This window comes from Lineus longissimus, chromosome 4 (assembly GCF_910592395.1).
Source record: "Lineus longissimus chromosome 4, tnLinLong1.2, whole genome shotgun sequence".
Lineage (NCBI taxonomy): Eukaryota > Metazoa > Nemertea > Pilidiophora > Heteronemertea > Lineidae > Lineus > Lineus longissimus.
In genome coordinates, this window is record NC_088311.1 from 8,157,874 (window position 1) to 8,176,754 (window position 18,881).

The 18,881-nt window shown below is 39.6% G+C and overlaps 2 protein-coding genes across 5 annotated transcripts in view; one reads left to right on the forward strand and one right to left on the reverse strand.

Moving 5' to 3' along the window:
* Window positions 1–18,881, reverse strand: part of LOC135486151 (3',5'-cyclic-AMP phosphodiesterase 4C-like) — a 249,309-nt gene that overhangs the window by 207,416 nt on the left and 23,012 nt on the right. The window contains exon 2 of one of the 4 annotated variants that reach the window (XM_064768707.1): window positions 14,063–14,223. In XM_064768707.1, the coding sequence (XP_064624777.1) occupies window positions 14,063–14,211 (149 nt within the window). In that variant the 5' untranslated portion in view covers window positions 14,212–14,223. Of the gene's footprint in view, window positions 1–5,785; window positions 6,490–14,062; window positions 14,224–18,881 lie in introns of those variants that run through there. The other 3 variants (XM_064768703.1, XM_064768702.1, XM_064768704.1) reach the window with 3 other exon arrangements.
* LOC135486154 (uncharacterized) overlaps window positions 1–18,881 on the forward strand; it is a 127,449-nt gene that overhangs the window by 45,762 nt on the left and 62,806 nt on the right. The gene's annotated exons all lie outside the window — the stretch shown is intronic.

The window sequence follows — 18,881 nt, forward strand, 5'->3', positions numbered from 1 at the left end:
AAACAGCTCTTGTTAAAAACTCGACAATGACAAGCCTCGTCCCACTTTTTCTAAATGAGGATGATCGATGATGATTCACCATTGATTAAATTCTTGAAAATGCATTGAACACATGACACATCCTCAAAACTATGGGGCACACACCTTGTTTGCGTGCAATTTCAAGCATTTATTTCCATCAACTGCAACTTCTAGTCAGAATATCAATAGCAGGCCTTATGGGCAGGCCTCTTGAAACCCACTTTAGTCATTTTCTGATAATGAATTTTGTGTATGGAATGTTGATTTATTGGTATCGAAAGCCCAAGTTACCATGTAGTGCCATCTTTACATACCAATTGTGCAGAAAACAACCACAGTTTATGCTTTCCCAGAATCATAACACACACCTCACACTCTGCGGAAACCATTTTAACACATTTGACCAACACGGCTTTCTGCCGACACTGATTTAAGGTTTCATTTACCGCAACCCAGGCATTAACAAGTCACACTTCTTTTCCGCTCAAGTATAGATGATACTCCTGCTGTTTGATAGAAGAGCGTGTCACCGTGATCATCAATAAAACCCACACACCTCTTTCCTACGGTACCCCTTATTAGTCGCAGAAGCGATGGGAAGAGATTCTCCCCTGGGGATATCTCGGGATTGGCTCATGGCAAGTGGCAAATAAACCTGGACAGGTATATTATCAGCTATGGGCAAATATCCAATCAGCCAAGGTACTAGTTTATCCAGCAACGAGTGATACAATATTGGGAAACCACAATATGAGAGATCCATTGCCAAGAATGGCCATTACAACTAACAGGGTGATAAGCAGTTTGTTCTTTAAAATTATCCTATTCGCTTACATTGACTAGTGTCATGAACCACCTAATTTTCAAAAGCAAAATTTCAATCATCAATATGACAGCATTTTAAGTGTTCATAATATCTCCAAGCCTGCAAATAGAATCACCTCCTGAATAAGGAGCAAAAACTCTATATATACATGGCCATAAGTTTTTCAAAATTTGATATATTTTTTTGTTGCAAGGTCTTTTTTTTAAAACAAGAGAAACTTGACAATTGTCAATTTTGACCTTGCACTGTGGATGTAGGGGCTGTCAAATGCTTTGCGAACAAAAATTGACTATTCAAGATATAATTATTTGAATAATCGAGGTATCGTCGATCAGTCCCTCATCATGTTTGGTTAACAATGGACTTGCTGCTTAAAATAAACTTTCCTTTCATGCAAAGTTCTGAGGAGGATTTTAGCAAACTTAAGTCCTTTGGAGTTTTAATTAAGCTACCCAGTGGGACCAGGAGACAGAAACAGGAATATCCTAAGGCCCCCCCCCTTTGTCAGATATGAAACCAATCGATATCAAACAAGCGACGCTAATGGTTCAAAGTTGCCTCCAGTGACTGTATCAGGACAGATGAAACTGAATACTCTACACCATGAGATATTCGCGGAGCTAAAAAAGCTGGTGCATTAAGAATTTTATGGCAATAAAATATAAAGGTGCATCAAGAGCTTGTTGTTGATAGCATTGAGTGTGAGATTATTCTCTTCAATATTGCATCAAGATGAAACTGTTATCCACCAGAGCACGTTAATGTTACAGTTTTTGTAATAAAATGTTCTTTTTATTCAATATCTTAATTGTTTGTCCCCCTATTCTATCTAATACATGAGGATGCTGATGGTACAACTAATCCTTTAAGACCTCACCAAACTGTCATGAGAAAATGGTTTAAACTGCTCCATTGGCATTCAGCATGAGCTATCGATCGATCTTGTAAATGTAGATGTAGATGTAGGAAGTAATTGCAAATGGTAGGCACAGTGTGAAATATGTCTGAACACATTCTCAAAACTTGCCACTTTTGTTAAAGGTACATCAACATGGACCGCTTGCAGGGCTAAACGATTGCATTTTTCGGACCTACATAATTCTGACTGATGACTAATGGAGTGTTGCATGAAATCATGAGTGATGTCAATCATGTCACGATCAAGGTTACAACACCCATGTGATATCCCACGACACTCAATTGGTCACATCTGCCTGAAATTTAGCAAACGAAAAAGCACAACTTTTGGCACTGCGAGTTGGCCTTGATCAGTGATCTGCTTCGCACCAATTTTGCGGTAATTAACAATAAAGTGGTCTTAGAATTATGAAAAAAGAGTGTTCTCTAATATCTTAAATGCCTTTTTCATTGTACAGATCCATTATTTAAGTGATGGCCCTCTAATGCACTCCACTTAAATTGCAAAGGTGAAACCAGTTAAAGTGAAAAAATTGGTCTTTAGAATAGCTTATGGCCACGAAAGGCCATATTTGGTTAATAAACACCATCCCTATCAATTGGAAGTGTTCTCTCCTCCTCTATTACAAGCTAATTGGAAAGTGAATAGAGTATGACTGAAGCGGAGCAGAAACTACACTTGATGGGATTTTTATATAATGCATACAGGAATCACCAGGACATCCTCACAGCCCAGAGCAACGAGCAAAGCTGCTAGGAAAACCATGGAGATAGTTCAATTGTATTGTTTGGTAACATGTTCTAATACTTCTGGCGCAAGGTAATGTACATGTAAGGTAACTCACAATGCTCGGTTTTTCAACAGAAGGAATTTCATCAGCAGAAGCAACCAAGACTTAAATGGTAAGGAGTAAAGTCAATAGTATCAGATATTTTCAATATGCATTAGGCTGTGACACAAGAGCTTTTCAATGCTCAAGCATCAGAGATGAGCAATATTTTTATAATCATCGCTGTGATTAGTAATTAATGAAAAGATTGCTAGTTTGAGTTCAAAATTGGTGCTTTGTAATAAAATCCTGTACACATCAGCACAATAAAACTCACTTGTTTGCAGTACCCTCAATACTCTGCTTCAGTTTAGAACTGCCTTTATCTCACACAAGGAGGCTGCGAGTCACTGTGAGTATAAGCCACAGTCACATAAGGTGTTGAACCCACCACCTCCTAGCTCCGAGCCAAAGTTTATATCATTGCAGCATGAAGAAGCTGACCTATAAATGTCAACAACATAGTAACAACACTATATTCATTAATCAAAAGTTCACAGTAAACAAATTTTGATGACCTTTCCAGCATAAAATCAATGCAGCAAGGGCCTTGGGCAAAGCTGCAAACTGCTATAATCTGTAACAATAGGACCGAACTTAAACAGTAGTAGCACCACATTATTTTGATCTCAAGAAGCAACAGGGGCCTCTCTCTGCAGATAACAGCCTGTTCTACATGAGGACAGTTGGAACCGGCTTCGAGCCAGCTCGAGGCGGGTCAGGATAATTTTTACCGTGTAGAACGAAATCAGAACCGTCTCCAAGTGACCTGACCCAAGGCGCGTTAGCACTGCAGTCTCGAGTCACTTGAGGCGGGTTGGAGCCACTTCAAGACGCTGAATCTCTCGTGTAGAACCGATCTGGCCTCGAGTCACTTTGCGCACGGTACTAAAATCGAGTAGTGCGGTATATAGCAGTTCATGAAAACACGCGCCACCATGCGACGGGTTAGTGGTTTAAGTGGCCTGAACTGACCTGGGGCCGGCGATTTGATCCGTCTCCGTGTAGACAGTGCAAAGCCAGTTACAGGTGATCCGGCTTCAAGTGGCTCGAGGTGAGGAGGGCTAAAACCGTCCTCGTGTAAAAGCAACTAACATGCCTACATTACATTTATTTGCGACAAAGACGACGAGGGACAATGGACACTGCAGTATTGGATCGACTCACTGTGCTGGTGAACCAAAGAGCTACAGGGGTTGATACTTTTTCATTTTTGTTTTTACCCGACTCCCCAAAACCCCAACCTATGCAATTGAAAGCCTTGCTCTTCGTTTGGATAATGTAATTGAAAACAAACCCAGCTTCACCTGTGACATGACTGACACCACTGTTTAGGACTACAAAAGACCCAGAAGGCAAAGCCACATGATATGAAAGGAAGTGGTGGTCTGTCAATAGCTGTCTGTCTCTTTTCATACCTTTGTATGCATTGCAGACCAAAGGGTATTCAGTATGGGTTGCAGGGCAGATCACATCCAAATGTTCACTTACTATATTTCACAAGAAGGTGTCTTAAATGTGTCATGTGTGTAGCATACAGGGGCGGGCGTAGCTAGTCTTTTGGTCTTGGGGGGGGGGGCAAAAACTCTCGGGGAGGATGGGCAAATTGACTTTTAAAAAAATCTTTTGGCCAAAATCACTTTAAAGGGAACTGGAACCGCCGAGCGATTTATTCAACTTTTCGACTTTCACCGCCCGAGAAAGTCGAACTTCCAACTTCATATTCGAGTTCAAATTTGTAGCTCCGCCCCCAGTGCCCGAGCATGCGCAGTTCAATTTGATATCATTGAGAATCATGTGAGAATCACGTGAGTCATGCGATCTTTCATTCATGAGTTTTCGTAGTAAATTCCATAGTAGTGACGTCACTCAATGATTGACAGCTAGGCGCCATGTTTCATTCATGCCTCGTTCTGATCACCCGATACGCGGGAAATGAAAACGAGGTCACACGAACTGGCTCGACGGTTCCAGTTCGCTTTAAAACCAAAAGCATCACACTATTTCTGCTTTTTTCTGGCCTGAAAGTTTAATTGCTTTCAGGCCGGTGAAATCATCCCGTGTGATCTTCTGGTGCAAATCTGCAGTTTTCTTCTTGAATCTAATGATTTTGGCCCAAGGGGATGATAAACGTAAGATGTTTCATGCCTTGATACAATGAATTATGTACTCCAGAACATCTCCATCAAGCATGTATTTTCACAAGAACCAACTAGTTCGAATGTTCTTACACAATTCTTACACATCATATCATTTCCTACCCAGAATGATTTTTCTGGCAACCATGAGGAGATGCATGAAAAATTAATGAGATATCGTATGATAGGAACCCCGATATGTACATTTGTAACATGAGAGATGGCATTGCAAGATTATTAAGGGCAAGATCCTAATGAGTACGAGGAAAATGATAAAAGACAACATGTTGTTCATATATTGGCAGTTCTCAATAGTTCAAAACATGTGCGCGGGATGTTGAGGCATCTGTATTTGACGCTAAAAAATCACTTAAGAAACTCTTGTAAAAATGGTGAGTTTGAACGAAATCCTTAGAAAGGATAAAATTTCAAAATTCTAATTACGAAGTACCTAAATAATAATTTTTCAAATCAGACACTCCATTCCCATTTTTGAACAACTTGATCTAAGATGCAGTAAAATGTCACTTTACTTGTTAGAAAACAAGACAAGTTTAACAAATCAAGATGGAAAAACTTTTCACTTGGTCCTTCACAACAGAAGCACGTACAAAAAATAAGGAAATAAATTGTACCTTTATTCTGAAGAGTTTAGATGCTCAAAGATGCCAGTCGCCTTTAAAAGCAGGCCGAGGACAAGCATGACATTCACTCTTCAATCACCACCATGACCACAAGTAGAGGTTCTCATAGTGCATTCACCTTATGATGTTATCAGAAGGCGACCTGGATCAGTGATATGTTGCCACCCGGCAATGATTCTCTGACTAAACAATATACAATGCTGCTGGGCAGCCTAAAATGTTTCAAATTTCTGTACATAAAATCCGATATCTATTGCTGGTGGCAACAGCTGAAAATTGGATTCAAAAGAAAATATGAGAGGGATTTTTTTCCATTTGACTCAAATAAGTGCAAGATGATATGGGATGTTTTGCTTCTAAGCTCTTCAAAGGTCATTCACAAGGAACGAATTGGAAATCGAATATTACCTTTTTGACTGCACCATGCAGGGCCAGGACTGGTGACTGTGACTACTCTTTAAGATCAGTCGGCGCCGGAAGATGCCTGATGGTTCGCTTGGCCCAGGGAAGCTCGGCTGTGGCTTTAGCTTGTGCCCATGTCCAGTCTGGGGTCCGGGTACGCTCAACTGAGGCGTGAGGTGAAGCCCATGGCCATGTGCCCACAGGTGGCTTTTGTTTTTTTGGGATGGAGATGATGCCATAATTCTGTACTCCTCACCGTCCAAACTATATAGATCCTTCAGTAAGCAATTCAAATAGTTTTTTATTGGATATTCTAACGCACTGCCGATGTGACAAGAAAATGAATGATTCCAATCTGAATTTCCAGCAATCAGTTTTTGGTGTACACTTTTTCTATTCAACAACTTTTGAGTTTCAGTACATAACATCCGCTGCAAAATCGATCACAGTAAAAGGAATAATGTTTATGTAAATAGCTGTATTTTTCCTAAAAAATACCTACATCGAATTTAGTATCACTGTGAAAAACCGAAGACACGTAACACTTCCAAGCCATATAGAATCATTTATGTACATCACCCAAACAGTTTAATTCCCTTAGACTTTCCTTTTTCCCTTCTACCTCCTGGCCTGCTCAACACAGTTAATGTATCCGACCCGATATGAACCACATGAAGGCACACCTACATCAGCAAAAAGTCCCAATGTTCCACTGAGAACAAATCATTAGCCACCTGGAATTTTAGGAATCAAATCAATTACTCTATATTCACTATTATAAGGTCAGCTTACACGCCTTGTACTCGTATGCAGCGCGTAAGTCACAGCCATACATCTTCAGTGCAAAGCCTTGCACCCCTCGAACTACTTTGCACATCAACATACATGCAGAAAGACCATGACAGAGGCAAGAAATATTTTCCACTGACCTGATACTAGTGAAATGAGAGCATAGTGGTAGGGCCTAACATACACAAGGAAAAAGGAAATAGGCAAACATTATTATGCATTAGTTTATTTGACTTTTAAAGCCTGAGGTTATGTTTATAATCGAATACACAATTTTAGAAAAAACAACTGGCAAATGCTTAACATCCCACAAAACTTGTTTATATCGTGAAAAGCTTTTGAGCCAACTGAGGAAATGTAAGAGCATTTTCAATGCAGCAGGTAAGGCCTATGTTCTCCAGAGCAACATGTTAAAAGAAAATGCTCTTGCCTATTTCAACAAACCTTATCCTACAAACCTAAACTGTTATTACTACCGTATCTGATATTTCTGATGTTTCAACTCTCTTTCTCTCTAGGTATATCATACCTTTAATCTAAACCTGATCATTCAATTTAACTATCAATTGCCACCCACATGATCTAATGAACAGGCAAAAAGGCTTATGTATCATTCAATAATAATGATATAAGTCTATTTATTTATACAGTGCCCTCTTCAACTCTTTTTTTTAAATTGTTTTTTATTGCGACTCCTAAGAAGAGGCTTGCCAGTCAACTGACTTGATCTCTGACCAGTACCCTAGGCCTACTTCTTGTTTAAGAGAAGTTTAACTGATCCCCCAAAGTCTGCAGCTTCATAAAGTAACCTTCATAATGTTCTTTTTCTCCATGAACAAGAAACCTTGGCCCAGCTTGTTGATTGCTGTTTTATATACCGGTACTTTGCACACCTAGAGCGGGGAGATGTGATATTTTTGTCACACATTTGGCCTATTACAGCTGATTTCTTTGACAATACAGTGAAGGATGATGTGATCTACTATTCAATACCTGTTATCAATCAATTCACAGACATCATCATCAAAATTATCAACATCATCTTCATGTCACACAGCCGTGTGCACTTTTGGATGACCCTGCACATTTAACTTTGCTGCGGTAAGCTCTTCTGTCTTCAGCGAGCGAATCAAGACTAAGGTCTTGCGTCCCGCCCAAAATTTTTGATATCATCCAACCAGATTCTCTACGGTCGACCTCACCAACGTTTGCCTTCCACTGCCCTGCAGGATGATGTTGGTAACCAGCGATCTGACCTTGACATCGGTGGTGAGGAATCTTCTGCAGCAGTTAACAGACAACATGCCAATCAACCTGATACTGAAGAGACCATACCTCAGGAGTGGAGTGCTGCAGCAGTAATTGCATTCATTGCATTTGTAGTTATTGTAAAATGAGCGCTCGTTTTGAATCATTACCAGTAGGCCTACTTTCAACATGAGTTAATGCTAAGGATAGCATGTTCAGTAACTGCTTGGTTTCTTTATCTTGCTAGGCTTCGTTTGTTCAGGCTTATAATCCTTTTACATTTCTACTGAGAATTCCCAAGATCAACACTCATGATTGCCTTTAGAATCAGACATCTTGGCATAATGACCATTTTAGTACATGCTAATACATTAGCAATGCAAGCAAAATACCTAATCAAATGATATCATCGAACTTTCTGTTAAGTATTACATGTATATTGGCCACAACTACCGTTATATCAATAACAAGACAACTATATCAATAACAAGAACCTTTTGCCCCAGCTTTGATATTCTGCTGTTAAGCAAACACAATTTTAACAGCACCTAAATTTCATAAGTTAAGTAGGCCTATTTCCTATTTAAATATCTACTGGTTTTTTATTACTTGCTATTAGTACCTCCCGATATCTGAGACTTGATAAACTATGTAAACCATGGATAATGCCCTCAAGTTTAGTCATCACTACCTTTGATAAGACATATACCATACACCATGTACGACTGAGTAAAATGTCGTCCTAAAACTTTGAGAAACTTAAAGTAACTCACACTTATTTTACAGTTGTCTTCCAGTTCAATTCTGATATGAGTAAAAACACCTTCCATCAAGTACGAAATTCAAACAGATCCGAGGTAATCCACTTAAAAACTTGAACTATCCATCGTAATCTTCACGGATTCAATGAGAATCTTCATCAATATACTGCAATCTGTCTCACACGATTTTACAGTTGTCTTCCAGTTCAATTCTGATATGAGTAAAAACACCTTCCATCAAGTACGAAATTCAAACAGATCCGAGGTTATCCACTTAAAAACTTGAACTATCCATCGTAATCTTCACGGATTCATAGAGAATCTTCATCAATATAATGCAATCTGTTTCGAATAGAATTTTGTGATTCAAACTATATGAATATGACTATCCCACAATTGAATATGTCGTGCAGTACATAAAATCGAACAAAAAATTTCATTTATTCTCACTTATCCCCTTCAAACACTTTAAATTGATTGGCAAACATCGCGAAAATTTCATGTCCACATTGCATGCCGTATGTAAGAAGAGCCCATCAGTCTGTGCATCACTATACACATGGATTGTACTGTATGTGGTCTCTTGTTGAGCAGTGGTAACCAATAGTCACCAGCACCATCTGGATGTTGCTTACGGCTCTGACATATCCAATATTAGATTCATCCCTTAAGGGAGGCGGCGTCCTTTTCTACATATACCCATCTAATGATGCTGAAAGTTTGCCGCTGACAGGTTTCTGTTTGCCTGAGTGGTGTGATACAGTGCCGCCCAAACTTGGGGTAGCAGAGATGATAAAAAAACCCAGAGCAAACAATGAATGCTTGATGAAGTTTACCGCTGACAGTTTGTCCCTGACAAGTTGTTTTTTTGCCTAGTTGGTGTGATAGAATGCCCCCCCCCCCTGACATGGAGTAGCAGAGATGATAAAAAAGAAAAAGGCAAAGAATGATAGTTGCAGTACACTATTGACGGTTTGCGCTTACATGTGTTTGCCTGCCTGAGTTGGTGACCAAATGATACAAGTTTAAATGAGAGAAGATAGAAGCAATAAATGGGATAAAAGCAAAGCATGCAATGTTGCGATACCAGAAAAAGTGCTTCATATGCGGTCATATCCTGATGCAGATGAAGGGAATCTTACCAGGGTTAAGAATGAAATGTCATGTAAGAAATGCTTCAGACTTTTTGTCCTTTTTACACTAGACATGACAGTGTGGTAGATTTCGATTGTTTGAAACGGCACATCATAAATAATACCATGAATGTAGTTATTACCAAAAAAAACCGTCAGCTCCCTTGTTGGGCAACTTCTTCCATGAATTTTCCTCAAATTCATTCCGTAACAAAATTGTCCGCAATGTATTAAACTATTTTAGGCACCACCTTAGTCACAGAAGAAGAAAATGGGCAAGAAAAGATTAAGACAAAGACCGAGTCTGAACCAGTTGAAGAGAATAATATTCTAAAAAAATAGTGTGTACTTTTTTTACCTATTTATGCCATTTTGTGTACCTTTTTTTCCCGTACCTTTTTTCCGGTTCCTTTCCTTCCAGTACTTTTATTTCCTGTACTTTTATTTCTTGTACTTTTATTTCCTGTACCTTTATTTCCATACCTTTTTTTCCAGTACCTTTTTTTCCTGTACCTTTTTTTCTGTACCTTTTTTAACGTATACCAAATATATATAGGTTAGTTACAAAATTGATTGCAGTGCCACTGGCTTGTTTCCTTGAAACTGCTCAGATTTATGATTGAGAACTGATTCCTACCTACCTGGCTGTTCAAAACTCCCCATCTTCACAAGCATTTTGCGACAGGTTGCCTTTTCAGCTTTTCCCTTGTTGGCATACAGGTGCTTATACAAAGGTTTCAAAGAACACCTCAGAGAGCAAGGTAATGTCTGCCTGTCAGAGTCACCTGGACATGGGTGTCCCCAAAGATTAAGGTAACGCTTTGAGCGAAGTAAGCAAAGCTTTCATGACTGATGTTATAAAATTTCAGCCTCATGGGATGGACCTCAATATTACATACAAACTATGCTAGCCAATTACTGGCAGAATAGATTGCTTGGTCAGGTAATGAAGTAATCGAAATACGATGAAAATTTTTATTCCCGATGCAGACATGTCTAGCCCGTTCATTAAATGACGATTTCATGATGTAAGGACAAATAATATGACAAAAAGGGCCACCTTCTGGGAAATTTATAGTTTGATCGCCGTGACCTTGAAAATTAGGTCAAGCTCAAGATGATTTGAGCACTAGGTCAAAAATATTTAAGGCGAGCGATTTGATTACACGTATGTTAAACTTTATCAATCTATAACATACATTTGAATATCACACAGTGAAAGTTTCTTAATCTGAACGATACAGATATCCTACTCCTATCTCATAACTGAAGTTTTGAGGTAGATTCCAGAGTGTGTGATTTAAAGGATACTTCTATCAGAAAATGTCGCACTGAGGGGGGAGTTCAGATATCAAAATGATGCATTCTCCACTATTAAACCAGTGTTTGACGTCTTACAAAGTTAAACCCAATGAGGAATGATGACAAAAATATATGAAATGTCCAAAAGAAAAAGGCTGTTGTCTCCTAAGTGTCTCCTGCTCCATTAAAGAGAGACAAACTGTAAAAGTAATAGTAAACTCACCCTTTGCCTAGCTTTGTGGCTAAGCAAGTCTAGTTTCGAGTAAAAGACTTGGGTATCTTCAAATAAACTAATAAATGATATACACGTGTACTCTTGATCTAAATTAGACACCAAGTTGAAATCTCTCGGTCTTACGGTCACAAAATGTGCACCATGTTGACGGATGGACAGACTCTTGATCTAAATTAGACATCAAGTTGAAATCTCTCGGTCTGACGGTTACAAAACATGCACCATGTTGACGGATGGACAGACTCTTGATCTAAATTAGACATCAAATTGAAATCTCTCGGTCTTACGATTACCAATCAGACACCATGTTGACGGATGGACAGGCAGACACCATTATTTTACCAGCTCCGCTGACGTTAAATAATATTACAAGATTCAAGAAGTGACCGCCAGGATGGCAGAACAACAACGCTGCCATCTCAAGGTGAGAGAAGGAACCAATACACAGTGGCAGAACGTGAGAAAGACACGGCTGAAATATGGGGATATTACCTCGGACAGCAACACGACTTTTGATTATGGTATACTCACAGTCGTGACAATAAGACCTCATCTATCGCAAAATTTAACAAAAATTTAAATGACTTCAGACATTTGCATTTCCTCCCGTGAAAATTGCTGATTCTCGAAATTCTTACTTAATTATGGTAATAATTTAAACATAAAGTCTCAACCTTCATGAAACCAACGAGAACAATGAATGCCACACTCCCAAAACAAATTGGGGGCGACAAATAACTTTAAAATAAATATTTTTCAGCAAAACTTTATTTAAAATACAGTTGACAACAACACAAGATAGCCACAAGAAGATGCTGCGGTGACAACTTCACACACAGATCAAATGCAGCACACCTGGGTGGTACTTATAGATCACATCACTTACTCCATCTTTACATATGGCATGCAACATCACTGAGAAAAGATCAACACCATATATTTATATAAACAGATTATTGCCATATTCAGCTGAGGGGTTTATAAGCGCTTATATAAGACCAGACTGCGACAGCAGGCAAAGCACTGAATTTCTCAAATAATGTTTTAGGAGTGCATCAACACATCTACATTGTATATAGCTGAAGGGAGGGATAAAGCATCATCTGAATTTTTGGTTGACATCATGCTTTACACACATGACAAAGGATAGAATTCCTAAGAGAAGTCTAAAGAAATTGTTAGTAGCCTAAAGAAGAACTCGGCGTTAGTTGCACAATACGTTCATACCCAAGCCTGACCTTAATGATTGGCCGGACAATCTGTCCTGTTCTTCATTTTTCCTACATGAAGATTAAGACAAAAGTATAAGCCTGGGAAAAAAAAATTCTGGATGAGATACTCAAAAATGCAGTCCATTCAAACCAAATTCTGCAGGGTTGTTTTTTTTGAGTCGCTCAGGTTGCAATTCGCCTAGGATTTTCAGATAGCTAGACCATGTTATTTTTGGGAAATTGTCACATGGACTTGCTAAAATTGCCACTTGGGAATCAAGATGGGGTATTTTTTATGACGGGACATCGGGACAGCTAGCTACCACCTCCTCCTGGTCCATATTCCTTGCATCAATATTTCTTGTCTCTCATCGAAAATCATCACATGTGATGACCAGAACGCAATTTTGGAGAAAAAAATATTGAAGGGGCATTATTTTGTTAATTTACCTTTAACAAAAATAACCAGGTTAGACCAGTTGAGGAAGACAAAAGACCCTAATGAAATGATCCAAGGACCATGTGCTCACCTCAGGTAATGTAATGCATGTCATTTGCAGTGGATATGGGGAGAACAGTTTCTGGCTAGTTTCACCAGTTTTGATTCCATTGAATGATATTATTCTTCTCGGCTCAATGGCACAAAAGAAAGTCACCGGTACCATCTACGTATAGCATTTTGGATATAAAGTTGACTGAATTTCATGGTTATTGAAGAGTGTTGTACATGTCACATGGAAATTGGTTGACATCTGTTCAACAGTTAAGGAATAATAGGAATTTCGTTGGATTTCCCAGATGGCAGCCTAGCAACAATATTCGTCATGGGATTTGACTGAAAATTAGGTATAATGATAAAAGTACATAAATACACAATCACATATGAAGTTTGGTTGGAATCCGATCATTAGTTTCTGAGTAATAACTTTGTTTAATTTTCAAGATGGCCGCCTGACGGCCATATTGGTCTATGGATTTGACTGAAAATCAAGGCTATCATAGAGAGTACATAGATATACAATCACATGAAATTTGGTTGCAATCCGACTTTATTTAATTTTCAAGATGGCCGCCTGGTGGTCATATTTGAAGTCCGAGTAGAACAAATTTTTTGAGTAGAATAGAGGGTCCCTAGATATATGTCCTCACAAGTTTAGAACCTTCTAGCTCAAATAGAAACGAATCGCGCCACCTATCAGTGATTTAGTGAACTTTGACCTCTGTGACATTGAAAAGTAAGTCAAATCAAAAACCTGGGTGATATGTCATTTAACCCTTATAAGATACACCCACCATAAAAATTTCATCACTCTACGTACAACCATTAGCTTCAAAAAGGCAAAAACCAATTTCAAAGATGGCCGCCTGGAGGCCAGAAAGTAGGTCATATCGCGAAAAAGAAAAATACCTCTGGGCATATTGCCCAAAGCTACCATCGCACCAAGTTTTAGCCATCTAGCCCTAGCGGACGGACCCACGGACGATGCTACTAAAAGTACCTTAGGTGGTTACAACCTATGAACTCTTGTGTTCTCCGGTAGCATTTTAAGACCAACAGCTTCATATCGGACAACAAAGACAATAAAACAACAGCAGTCTCTTACCTTTCATAACTTCTGGTGCTACCTGAGGGCGAATCGGAAGTGATCTCTATTTTTGGACCTATTTTCAAATGATTTGGACGGCGATCAGGTATATCAAGTGAGTTCTGGGTCACTAATCTGCTGTTCGAATATCTTTGATGATTCTCCATTCTGCAGTTCTCCTAAAAAAAGATAGAGACAGATTTGATCACAAGTGCTGTCTTTGAATTGACAATGAAATTTGGGAAATTAACATGAAAAACGACCTCCCACCTTTTTTTACTGAGATGACCCCCTTTTTCTTGGAGTCCTGGATCCCCCTGATACTACAGCATACAACTCCAAATTGTTTATTCTAGAGCCATCAAGATCTCAGCTCAATTTATTTTATTTTTAACTTTGTGTTAGAATTTTCAATCAAAATATCTAGTATCATATTATCACATACAAATTAGCATGAATTAATAAAGACTAGTCTATATCAAGTCTTGATATTACTGGATCCATTCGCCAATAAGATTCCAAGCCCGACAAAACCCGATTTCTACTCCCGCCTCAATGGGTCGAGCCTAAACAACCAGACATAATAGTAGGCCTTTCCCAGCCATAAAAGTGGTGGGATATCTCGTTTCTTCCAAAAGGTCTTTAATTGTAATAAGAAAAGTTCTGCTGTGGTGCCCGAGACATGTGACTGAGAGGAGGATAGGCCCATCACTAAATTAAATCAGAGTTTTATTCAGTCACTTGAAATCAAACTATCTCTGACGTGTCCTCTGTTGAGCCCCTACTACCAGACCGAGGAAGTGCACCTCCCACCACAGGTCACTCAATCAGTTGTCAGTAGGCCAAGGGGTCAAAAACATTCTAAAATGGTTCAGACAGAAGAGGGAGCAAGAAATCCAAGAAGTAGCAAGATGGACATTTTACAATAATTTGACCCCTTATTGACCCTTGATTCAGTTGCCTGTGCTCGAACCCATCGGATCCAGTGGCAGTCCGACGATGTATTCAAGGGTTTGGAGACGGCCCCTGGAAGAGTTGCATAGCGACAATGATGCAGGTGTATGTACAGTGCCCACGTCGTGTGGCAGAAGAAAACTGCGCAACAAACTACTGATTACGCTAAATCGGTATCTGGTTGCTAACATCTATGACAAAAGCAGATCATTCACTCGCTTAACAGATAATTTGGTGGGGAAATTCAGAGTAAAATCGAGAAATTTCGTGGTAGAAGAGTCCCGTTATCATTCGGCTTCAGCTTCCACGTTGCGCCGCGTGCGATGTACAAAACTAGGTCATCGACTGACTAGTACGGCAGCCTGTGAAGCAGTGAATTTCGGTGTTCGAGTTTTTCGGCTGCACATTAGTGATGAGAAACGGAAACCCGTTCTTTGCAATAAAGCATGCAAACTATGAGAGATTAGTATTAATTGAAATTTCGCATCTGTTATCCACTAAACCGACTGAAATAAACCATGCAAACTGTGAGAGATCATAGTATTATATGCAAACTGTGAGAGATTATAGAGGTGAATTAGTATTACTAGCATATACCCATGGAGCGGGCAAAGTTGAAATGTAATATACATTAGTTAAATGGGCACGATGATTGAGCTACATTAAATTTCTAACGTTTACTGAAGTTTAATTAAAGCTTAAACACGAAATTAACTGCATTTAGGGACTTATTGCTGCTATCTACATGCAACCCCCAATAGATTGATTGGAGTACGCTATTTTGCACAATGCATTGAGACCAGTGACAGCAGGTCCTGTTCCAAATAAGGCCCTCACATATTAGGCATATCACCTACCCACTCCCGTACCCAATGCCACTGTCGGACTAAAGCCAGGCGCATGGAGAGATGCAGAACGCAATTCAAACTGACAACATCAGTCAGTAAAGAATAAAACAAAGAGCAAGCGCTGGCCACTGTACATATTCTGTCCATCCTGGCATAACTGTTTATTGATACCCTGACTGCATGTTCCGGTAGGACACTCTGCAGAATTTGGGGTGTCTACAAAACCAAGACCCAAGACCCAAGACCCAAGACCTACAAAACCAAGACCCCCACCTACAAAACCAAGATCTACAAAACCAAGACCCAAGACCTATAAAACCAAGATCTACAAAACCAAGACCCAAGACCTACAAAACCAAGACCCCCCACCTACAAAACCAAGATCTACAAAACCAAGACCCAAGACCTACAAAACCAAGACCCGTCAACAAGCATAATCCAAACTGATTTGCAGATTTGCAGATCAGGGCCAGGTAACCAGGCCCTGCTCCTTGTCCTGGTTTCCATATTTTTCATATGTGTGATTATTTCTCTCATTTCTCTGTCACAGGTACATTATCCACTGGTGCCAACCAACAGGACATGCAAGAAGGCATTGTCCTGCCCAGCCCAACTTGCAAATTATACATGGTGTCCCAGAAAGTTTGCAGGGCCCGGTTGCTGAGTCAGAGTTAACGCCAACGTTAGCGCTAACGCTGGCTTTAAAATTTCACTACTTGGAGAGTTGGTAATTAGCTACAATGGTATGAAATTCAAGACTACTGTGAACTTGACACAAATTTTCCAATTTGATGATATTCAATGGTTACATAAGTGAGATTTTAAAACCAGCGTCAGCTCTAACGTTTGCGGTAACTTTCAAGGGTCTTGGTTTTGTAGGTCTTGGGTCTTGGTTTTGTAGATCTTGGTTTTGTAGGTGGGGGTCTTGGTTTTGTAGGTCTTGGGTCTTGGTTTTGTAGGTCTTGGTTTTGTAGGTCTTGGGTCTTGGTTTTGTAGATCTTGGTTTTGTAGGTCTTGGGTCTTGGGTCTTGGGTCTTGGTTTTGTAGGTCTTGGGTCTTGGTTTTGTAGATCTTGGTTTTGTAGGTCTTGGGTCTTGGTTTTGTAGGTCTTGGGTCTTGGTTTTGTAGATCTTGGTTTTGTAGGTCTTGGGTCTTGGGTCTTGGGTCTTGGTTTTGTAGACACCCGCAGAATTTGCCTTATCATTCAGGTCAGTGTTTCTCGAATAGAACTAAAATAGATAGGCTAATCATTAATCTCCCTGCTAATACCCTGCACCATGGACCAGGTTGTGTAGCACTACATACGTGCAAGCCTTGACATACGTGCTGGAAGCTAATACTGATGTGGCAGGGAGAATATGCGTGAAGTTTGTGTATGCTTTTGAGAATGAGCGGAGCTCTCCAGTCGACGTGCTCTCTGAAAGGTTGTTATTTATTCTAAAACCACCAAGATATTCGACGTATGACACCCTCAGTGACACTCTTACTTATGATCCACACCTACGAAACCAAAAGTTGCAAGAATTCGACGCATTTTCGAGGCCCAATTTTGAAACAAAAATCGCCTCCTATTTAGCGGCCACAACGCGCATTATAGTATAGATTATTGAAATTTCGCATCTCTTATCCACTTAACCGACTGGAATAAAGCATGCAAACTGTGAGAGATTAGTATTATTTGCAAACTGTGAGAGATTAGTATTATCACTGAAATTTCACATCTCGTATCCACTTAACCGACTGGAATCTCCCCATCAGTAATTTAGATACAAAGATCAGAGAAGACCTGATTCTTCTCACAAATACAAGGCGGCACCACAACCACCATCAGCGGTTCTCATTTGATCAGAATCACAGTCTTTGCTTAGACCTAGCAATTGATTTCAGACCAGATCTTTTAATTGATGTATCGGTCAAGGAATAGGACAATTGCTATGTTGTTGCAAGAATCAATAAAGACAAGTCTTTATGCTTATATAAATATATATCAGTTGGTCTTGGGTGACCACCACATATAATAATATAGGGTCCTGACTTTCACTTCTCCTGAACCTTTCTCTAGTCTTGCACTGTCCGCTTCCATGCTGAAAAGGAGTCTTGAAGGCCTTAGCATCATCAAGTATGTATAAAGGCCAAACGATCTCTATACATGACATACTTGGTATCATCAATTCAAATAATGAGAAGCGACCATCTTGGCTCAGTCATTCTTTTTCACCTCTTTTACAGAAAGGAAAGTTCATCCTGCACCGACAAGTACATGTAACTTTCTAAGCTCCATTGAGATCATTACTTATCTTCTTCAGCGTGGGAGGATTTGACGCGATACAGCCTTTTGTGTTTTCAACATGATTTTCTATTGTATCATATAAAGAACGTAACGATTCAAAGTGTGACATGGATTACACTATAGCTGATAGAAATCCAGAAGGAAAATGATACCGTGCTCAACATCTCAATGTAGATGCTAGTTATAATACAGCAGGCTGAACAACACGAACCTTATTGGGGTGTCGAAAGACAAGTTTTTTGGACCTCTGCATGGTCAGAAGCGGCGCCTCCGAGACGCCCCCCCCCCCCCCCCAAACGAGAAAGGCAGCCTACCCACTTAACCTTTTGAAGGTATACATACGAGTATATTGGTGTTGGCGGTCAAATATCTTAAGGGTTCCTTCATTCAGGGTTTTATCTGGATGATAGAAAACTCCGTAATATTTTTCATATCTGAAAAATCATGAAAACATATTTCCCTGAAAAGCCCCTTAAGGGGTAAGCCTAAAAACCTGAGTGTTAGCGAGTGCTGATTACTTTTCAAAAGCTCAAAGTACATTTTGTGTATAGCCGGCCAGTACGATGACCCAAACTTTTCTTTCTTATTCTAAAATGAGACGATATCATAAAATTCTACATAATATTGAAAGCGCTACTTATCCACTGAGCCATGATTAAGCGACCAACATTTACCTCCAAGTATAGCCCCGGTGAGGATTATCTGACAGACTGCTGTCATCACTTCCATAGACAGCTGAATGGGG